At 39.1% G+C, this 9,371-nt stretch overlaps 1 protein-coding gene across 1 annotated transcript in view; it reads left to right on the forward strand.

Annotated features, from left to right (window-relative positions):
* Positions 1-9,115, forward strand: part of LOC103903669 (retinoblastoma-associated protein) — a 38,954-nt gene extending 29,839 nt beyond the window's left edge. Inside the window, exons 13-19 of the mRNA XM_009284913.1 lie at positions 120-207; positions 834-950; positions 1,639-1,695; positions 1,784-1,815; positions 1,892-1,968; positions 2,181-2,383; positions 9,026-9,115. Coding sequence (XP_009283188.1) covers positions 120-207; positions 834-950; positions 1,639-1,695; positions 1,784-1,815; positions 1,892-1,968; positions 2,181-2,383; positions 9,026-9,115 — 664 coding nt within the window. The remainder of the gene's footprint in view (positions 1-119; positions 208-833; positions 951-1,638; positions 1,696-1,783; positions 1,816-1,891; positions 1,969-2,180; positions 2,384-9,025) is intronic.
* Positions 9,116-9,371: the final 256 nt, after the last annotated feature.

Here is a 9,371-nt window from a genome sequence, read left to right on the forward strand (position 1 = left end):
AACTGGGATGAGAACTAAAATAATATTTTTTTTTTTTTGTTTGTAGAATTGCTGTTCAGTTTCTGGAAACTGTCAAGCCAACCTTAATGTTTATTATGCATTTTTTTGTATTTTTCCAGAGCTGCAATGAATAACATTCAGCAATTGATTATGATTTTAAACTCAGCAACTGATAAACCGTCAGATACTCTCATCATATATTTCAATGTAAGTGACGAGAAGGAAGATTTGTGAAAGATTCTTGGAATTATCACTCAAGTAAAATATACACCTGTAGATCTGATGCACATGTTTTGGGAAACTCCTTTATTAACAACCATTTTTTGAAGAAGTGCATTTTAATTGGGATGGTTTAAATGTAATTACTTATTTTAGAAAGCACTTCTATCTAACTGATGTGTACTGGAACCTACAAGTTCTTAAATATTTTTGTTACTGTGCTAAATAGTAAGATTTATTTATGTATGTATCAGATGGAAAAAGAAGGGGATATAAAAGGGAGATAAAGAAGAGGAGGAGGATGTCCACATTCAGCAACTTAAGCATATTTTTAACTTTGAAGACATTAACGACAGTGATACTACTCGCATGTTAGTTGGGTTAGTTGTAGCTTGTTGCATGTGAGACATGAAGTTGTAGTTGCTGGAAATTGTTGAATGTCTACAATAATTCTATCTTTTTTTAAATTCTCCACTTTTATTTATGCTGATGAGCTGACTGAGAGATGTTATAAAATGAAGCAGGACTAATGTGATTAAATCATTAAAATGTTTTTGAAGTAAAATGTCCTTTCTTTGCCTTTCCTTCCCCTGCCCTCCCTCCTGTACTTTTAGAATTGCACAGTGAACCCTAAGGATAGTATCCTGAAAAGAGTGGAAAGTCTTGACCACATCTTCAAAAAGAAATTTGCTGAAGCAGTTGGACAGGGATGGGCTGAAATTGGCTCACAGGTAATTTTTGTTGAGTATTACTCATTTGAACTCTGTTGGTGCTAGCTAATATGAGACCTGACTTGCTGGCTGTCCTCCTTCAGTGCAGATCAATAATGGTAAAAAGTAACTATATTCTTTTCAACTTGAGGAATGGACAGGTATTTTTTTCTGAAGTGCTGTAAAGATAGTATTCAACAAATTATTCTTAATATAAAAGGAGCAATAGGAACGGTATGGAAATATGTTGGGAATACTTTTACGAAGAATGGGAAAATTGCTGAGCACAATACATTTAGTGAAATATATATTTGCATTCATTAAGGTAACAACCTAAAACTGCAAAAGGTGACTCACTTCCTTACAAAATCAGTAGGCCGGCTGTGCTTTCAACAAGGACTTTTGGAAAACAAATCCAACCAAGTTTGTACTCTGCAATCTCCTGTCAGTCAGCCCTGCTTTTTATCCTGTTAGCTGTGAATCAACATAAACACTCGATTAAGTCTTCATGTGGTTGGGGTAGTCACAAACTTTGGTAGCCTTTGAGGCCTCCCCAGTGCTATTGGCAAATGGAACTGAGGACAATGACTTCTTTTTAGTGGCTCTTCCAAAAAACAGAAGTGTTCCAAATTGTTAAAACATGAGAGTCTGCCTGTTGTAGTCTGTTAAAACTTCTTGTAATATTCTTTAATTTCTTATTTTTTAACAGAGATATAAGCTTGGAGTACGTCTATATTACAGAGTAATGGAGTCTATGCTAAAGTCGGTAAGTTTAGTACTGGTAGCTTAATACTGGCATTGCATTTACAAATACTAAGAATATTCACAAGTTTGGTTTGATTTATATATTTCAGGAGGAAGAGCGCCTCTCAGTGCAGAATTTCAGGTATGTGCCCCTAACTTGTTACTAAATGTGTTTTTTTAGTGTTAGGACAAGTATTAATAACTTTCTTTCTCCTTAGCAAACTTCTGAATGATAACGTCTTCCACACATCTCTTCTGGCATGTGCTGTTGAGGTTGTCATGGCTACATATGGCAGTAAGTTGAATCTAAAGTCCTAAATAGCATTGTTATTTATTGATAATTATTGCCATTTGTTCTAATACATAAAATACAGTAAACAGCAAAAAAAAAAAAAGTGCTCATTGAAATTTCTGAACTAGCAATGATTCAATAAATACAAAAAGGGAAAAACATCAGAAGTGAAAGAATGTAGTACTCTTGATAATTTTAGTCTGTTTTCCCTGCAGGAAATGCCTCACAAAGTGATGGTACCAGTGCTGAAACAGACTTGTCTTTCCCATGGATCCTCAATGTATTTGATTTAAAAGCTTTTGACTTCTACAAGGTGATTGAAAGCTTTATTAAAGCAGAGCCAAGCCTAACAAGGGAAATGATAAAGCATCTAGAACGCTGTGAACATCGAATTATGGAGTCTCTTGCTTGGCAATCTGTAAGTAATGCTTTAAAGTAGCATTTGTCCTTGTGTAACGGGCATATCTAGAAAAAGGAAATCACACCCAACTTTATAAAATAAGTTGTGGTCTTGCTGAGATTTATTTCTAGCAAAATAAATTACAAGAGCAAAGCAAGATTAGTTTTGGCATGTCTTCAGGTTTTGAAAAAGAGTATATCGGGGGAAGAAGTCAACATAGCTCTGCTGATTTACGTGATTGTAAGCCAGCATCATCTTACTAGTCTGGCATGAATCTTAAGGGTAATAATTCCCTTAAACGGTATTTTGGTGCCAAAGACAAGGCAATAAATTCTATGCTTTTATTTGTAAGTTAATTTTTATCCAGTTGCTATTCCCACTTGGCAACAGGGCCTTAGTTCTGTGCATCTGATATGTTTGTTAATAGTACTGAAAATATTGATTTGCATTGTCCTTTGCGCTTCAGTCACTTTAGTATTTTTGGATGCCATTAAAATAAATGCTGGGAGGTTGGGTTGTTTTTTTAGGCTGGATCTCAGTAAATCAAACATTGTTTCTTTATATTGTATGTTACTTATAAACCAAAAATATGCTATTAATGCCACAAAATAAAAGACTATAAAGACTGTTAACTTTGACCAGAGACACATAAAGCAACCATTTAAGAACCCATCCTGAATCTTACAGTTCTAGGAAGTTTAAAAAACACAGTGCGCCATAGCTAATGGGATAGTTTAATCATGAAGCAAATTTTCTTTTCAGGGTAATCTGCGTTTGGTTTGTGTATGACTTCAGAGTGAAAAGTCAACATTTTTCTAGTATGGGTAATACTTTACCAGGCTGCGGGGTTATACTCCTGGATTTGGGGAATACTGTTGTGCCTGAGCAGCAAGAGCCCCATCCATGTTCAGGTTTCTAGCTCAGAAGCATGCTGGCCTCAGGGGTGCATGGAAGCAATTGCCATGCTTCAGATTGAATCTGGTGGACCGCCTTATGCCAACCAACCCTTGCCACTCGGTTTCCTTTGCCAACACAGTCAATGGGCACATGTCAGGCGGCTCCCTGAATATGCCCTGTTATGAAGGTGACCTTTCCACTGGGGGAGCCAAGACTTGTGTATCCAGCTCCACGCTCATCAGCACGGCACTCTGTGCTCCAGGATTTCTGGTGCAGTGCTATAGCTGCTGTGTCAGAGCGTAAATTTTTCCCCCTGTAATGCTTTTGCATGTTTGTTTGGTGTCTTGGGAAGCGCACATGGCCTCTCCATTGCTGTATGAATTTCTTCATGGTTTTGCCATTTTTTGAATAAGACTGCCTGAAAGCACTTGAGGTTGAGAGCCTTTTACCAGAGCCTACAGAAACAGGGAAAATGAGGCAGTGTTTCAAGAGGCAGGCAGTATTTTAAGAAGCTTGCAGGCATATAAAAAGTGCTTATTTGAGAATTGTAACATTCAGAGGACAAAAGGCAGAGGTACAGATACCCAAGTTTGACGCTCTACAAGCAAAAAGTGGCTCCTGTTACCTTCTGCAAACCAGTTTGAAGTCAGCTTACTGATCATCAATAAGCCGTATCTACCAGTTTCTACACAGTAATTCGAGCTCCACATGCAGATGTCTGATTAGGACTAGTGCTTTCAGAGTGGAAAATCCAAAGCATTGTGTTTTCAAAAATTATGGGTATAGCTGCAGGCTTTTGTGAAACAAATTATAACAACAACAAGCGCAGGATTATTTCAAGTTTTCGGAGTGCTCTGTTTGTACTTTAACGTATTGAATCTGTCTGCTTGAGTTGCCAGCGGTGTATGTTTGGTACTGTTTTGGGGTAGCTTATATAGCCGATTTGAGTGTTAATAGAATAGTTCGGTTGCAGGGGACCTACAACGATTGTCTACTGGCAGTAAGATATGTGGAGTGGAGCACAGTGGAGGGGATAAAAAGAAATGTGCAGTACACGTATCCAAGGGCCCTTCTACTTCATTGACCTGTGCGTCGTGTCTCCCCTGGATCTCCCCAAGCGCAGGACAGTCTGCAGTCTCCTGTTGCAGGAGGTTTGTCACTAGAGGGCACAGCAGGGTTCCCTCAAAAGCTGAGGGAAGCTGTGGCAGCCAGCTGCGGCAGTTGGAGCCAGTGTGCGAGCACCCTGTGATTCTGCACTGGCCTCCATTGCCTCCTCCAGCTGCCCGTAAGGGAAAGGCTGCGAGTTGTAAGCGGCAGACTGCATAGTGGCGGCTCAGGAGACAAGAAGTAGTGAAACATTATCTATGCTAAAATGTCTTGCTGAGTCTTTGGGTCACTGCAGTGAAGGACCTGAGGCCTGTACTTTGTAAGGCTGCACATAGAAACATAAAGCCGTGAGTCCTCTAGGGCAGAAAATCCACCCGTGCTTCACATCTAAATATCGGCTGGTTTTGTCTGAAAAGTGCAACTTAGCAACAGGAGAAAATGCTTCCATGGCTGACTTGCAAGGCTCTTGAGGTCAGGTGCCCCAGAAAGGTTCAGCTAGTGAACGAAGGAGTGGTTTACCATATTCTTCTGCAGTTCCTTACCTGGATATTGTCTCACTACCTGGATATTGTCAGCATGTAATGGTTTACAAGATTTACAATGTGTCTGCTTAATTAGCAATTCCCTCAAGAAAGGGTAGGTAATTGGAGAAGTGTAATTGATACCAGTAAATGTCTCTTACCTCCAAACACTCTAAAAAGGAGGAGAGAAAAGCCAGATGACTATTGCTTTAGTTATAAAGAATATCTCGCCATAAGTGATTGCTTTGGGTTAATTTTAAACAAATTACCTGATAATCCAAAAAAAGATGGAATCTCAAGGAGATTCAAGTTTCCTAATATGGTTAGAGAATGTTGTTGGTTTTTTTTTCCCCAAAAAAATTGTTAAAATGAAGAAAAGCATGGAATGAGTAAAGCTTATGCAAAAAATTCTAGCTTGGTAAATAAGAATAGAAACATTTGTAATACATTTATTTACAAATATTTGCATAATCCAACTCTGATTCCCCCAATTATTTGCCATATATTTTTGTTTAGTTCTTATCTTTCCCCACAGGTAGTACATTTCATTACAAGGCTTGTCTGCTCTTTGGAAAGTCAGGTCTGTATTTATCCAGTCTTTCCTCATTCTCCTGACTGCTTTAGGAAGCAGGACTTCAATATGAGATTTAAAGGGACTGAGCAACTGAATACAGAATAGCTTGAATTTATTGTAGTTTTACTTGTCACAGGGCTTTTGTGAGGAAAAACGCCTTGCATAATTTCTCTGAAGAAAAAAATCTTAAGTGCATCTGACCTTTATCTGACTTTGGAAGCTGTATCGAATGAGTGTGAAGGATTCTGTTTCTTACTGGTATTTGAAGATAATATATCACTCCTTTGCTAGTCATTGTGAATATGTTTATTACTTTTGCGTAGCTAGCTGATTTAGTCATCTGTACTTTAGGAAGGAGATGTAACTTTTCTAGGTCATCCTTTCTTTTAACAAAAAAAGCATAGCCAGACAAAATAAAGGGTGGAAAAAAGTTGGTTTCTTCTCAATAATTCTTAATTTTGAAAAATGGCAAGTGTCCATACTGACTAAATCATGTGGAAAATACTTCCTTTTCCTTAAATCTTTATTGAACCCTGAAGGAGGAAGCCCCTTTTATCCACTCAAATATTATCTACCAGTGAGGTTATGATACTTCCAGGTGCAGATTGTGTGGAGGTCAGTTTAGAATATGGTAATAATGCTGCATAATTTGTATTGGCAAAATAGAACTATACTGTACGACATTCCTTCTTTACTGTAGAACATTTGTGCTTCATCTCACTGTAGTATTTTGGGCACTGTTTTAATTTCGTAACTTTAAATAAAGGGAACTGAAATTACTTAGACTCAAAAATAAAGGTGCCTATAGCCTTTGATTATTTTTTATCATATTTATATAAATATGATTTAAACCCTGACATAGTTAAAATCTGTTTCCTGTGAAATGGGATAGCTTGTTACCTGCCAGCCTGGGAGTTCATGCTCAGCCTTTTTCATAATTCTGTCAAATGGATCTCTCTTGTGGCCAGTCAAAGTAGTAATTGTTTCGAATATCTCAGATTAAGGTTGTGTGAACAAATCTCAGAATCTCTGAATTTCCCTTAGAGAAAGCCCTGTCAGCTGCCATGTCACATATTTGACTCAAGTGTCACTGCTTGCTACAGTGCGTTAGGAAGAAGCAGGGAAGAGCAGGTTTTCAGTGCACGTAAATCAAATACAAAGTCTGTCAATTTTCATGATCAATTTTAAGAGTGAAACTTCTGTAATACCTGAAATGCATTTATTTCTGGGAACAGCATGACTTGGGTTTGTTTTTTTGTTTCGTTTTTTGTTTGTTTCTTTTTTTCCTGTGTCATTCCAAAAAGTAAACACCTATGGGGTATCCATCTTTGTTATCTGTATCTGCAAAGCAATCCAGTTGTATTTCCCTGCCTCTCAGCTTGCACTCTGCTCATAAGCTGTGAACAGGGAGGAACAGGCTGGTATTGGATTTCTTCCATACTGCTGCTTAGGGAATGTACTTCCTGCAAATGCCTTTTCACATGTACAGTAGGTGAAGAGTGTGGAGCGTACACATGTTCTAAATCATCACATTTGGCATACTTAAAATAGTTTGGGCCATGCTACAAAATACTTTTTCTGCAAGGCAGCCTTTGGTGGGCCAGAGATGAGATGTGTGAAGCCCTTCTGCTCTGTCAAGCTTCAGCTGCCCAGTACTGGGGTGGTGAAAGGGTCTTGTTCTTCTGCACTGGAGTTGCAGACCAACCGCAACCTTGTCCAAAGATAAGGTAATTCATGCCAGCCCAGTAAGGCGGGCTAGAGAAAGAAGCATGGCCACGGTTTCCTGGAAAGCTCTACAGATGGCAAAATGTTCTGTTGTTAACTTGTTAACTCATCCACATGAGCACTAGGAGTCCAAAGGGTATTCCTTGTAGGACTGCAGTTTTTAAAGGTTGCCTGGTAACTTTTGCTGTTAACAGGGATGAGAGGCAGCTGCATTGCCTTCTACAACCCTACAACAGCCCAGAACAGAATGGGAAGGTGCACTACGGCAGGCTAAAGGGAGTTCATTCGCAGTCTGATTTGGTCTGCTAGCTTCAACTGGTTTTTTTGGTGTTTGTTTATGTGTGAGGGACAAACAGATGTTGAACCAAAGCAGTGCATTGTGCTACAGCTGTTGGCACTGTAGCCTTCTTTGGCTGTATTGCTCTTCAGCACTTTCTATCCTAATTGGTGTTTGTATTTTTCAAAGGAAGAAGGAACACCAGTATTGATACATGTTGTTATTTAGACTTTTAATGCGGTTCAGAGTTTTGATGACTGATGCAAGATAAAGATGGCTCTACAAGGTTACTTCTCTTAATGGTTAAAATATGATCAAAAGTAGGCAAGTGTACTTTGCTGTGTCTATAACTCCTTCCATGTAGCATTGCCTAAACTGTGCTCCATAATGCTTCTCCTTTATCAGCTCCTTCTTCTTGGTCATCTCTATTGTCAATTAAACATTTGCAGTGAAGTCTACAGTACTGTTTTATCATGTATCATTGATTTAACATAACTCAATGTTTGCAATAAGTATTTGTCAACTAACTATGTAGTTAATGTTTATACTCAGATACCTCATCCCACACCAAAGACTTCTGTTGGTTTTAAATTATGCAGCTCATTGTGGCAGAAATGCATTCCTGAGGAAAACCATGTATTCCCAAAGAATATATTTTATTGCATTAATATGACAAACTCACTGAGCTGGAATAACAGCAGACCTACTTTGATCATGCAGTAAGGAGAAAAATATTAAATAGGTATGTTTAAGATTTGCTTAAAAAGTGTTAGACAAATCTAGGTCAGGGTAAAGCTGTAAGAAGTTACATGTAAGCAAGTACTCCTAAGTATTTGGTATAGTACAAGCTTAACTATGCAGGCTCCTAGTCTTTGATTGTACAAGGTCAGAGTTATTGTGGAGCTCACCATACTGGAGTGCTTAGTGCCTGTTTCCTTGGATGCAGTGTACAATTTAAAATTGGGTTTCTGTGCTTGTAAGGAGGAATTGAGCATCTAGGAATGGGAGTTAGTATATTTTCTTGTGGTACGTATCCTTCTCAGTAGTGTTTTCTATTAGGTTTATGTCTGAAGTCCTACACCTCTTCTGGAGGTAGGTGTCTACATGCAGTTTGAAGTTCTCTCTTTGATTTTGACGTCTTAAGTCATTCCTTTTAAAACTGGAAGAAGTAGGAATGGTCATACCGTCAACTTTTTATACAGTAGGTTACTAGATAAATTGCTTACTTCTGTATTAGAAGAATGGCTCTAAAACCTTGTTGATAGGCAGCCAAGTAAGGCCAGGCAGCAAGGACCGGGTATTGGGGTTGCGTTGGTACTACCAGCGTCAAAGGGACAATAGTTTGGGCTTGAGTATTGCCCCACAGTCATCGGTGGTGTTTCGTCGGTAATGTGTTCCCTGGCATGTTTTGGCCTTTGTCAGCACTTCTCTGGACAATGCCTAGGTAAGATTTGGGGCATGATGCAGCTCAGGGACTATTTTCAACTGCTGGTGTGGATTAGAGGTGGAGAAAGTTTAGCTGTGTGGGTGCAAGCTGTGCTTTGTCACTTGCCCTCAAGGCCTTAGGGCAGGCCGTGGCTCGTTGTGTTACCGACTACAGCCATAGTCGTGGGTTCAATCACATGAGTGACTTCAGCGCTGGCAAATGAGTCATGCATTCCCTTGCTGTCTCTCCTCTAGGCTCCGGGAGTCATACATGTTTCTGCACAGCAGCCAGTTTCTCTTAGAAAAGCTAGTGTATGTCAGACTCGCTCCTTTCATGCCTACTAAATTTTGCCTTTCCTTAGATATAGGAGTATCTAATTTGTGAATGAGGGACAGCCTTGGGCACAAAAAAATGCTTGGCTTACCCAGAATGACAGCATTTGCAAGCACACTCACTGGCAGGATAGGAAGCACCTAGGG

This window comes from Aptenodytes forsteri, unplaced genomic scaffold, assembly GCF_000699145.1.
Source record: "Aptenodytes forsteri isolate BGI_AS27 unplaced genomic scaffold, ASM69914v1 Scaffold199, whole genome shotgun sequence".
Taxonomy (NCBI): domain Eukaryota; kingdom Metazoa; phylum Chordata; class Aves; order Sphenisciformes; family Spheniscidae; genus Aptenodytes; species Aptenodytes forsteri.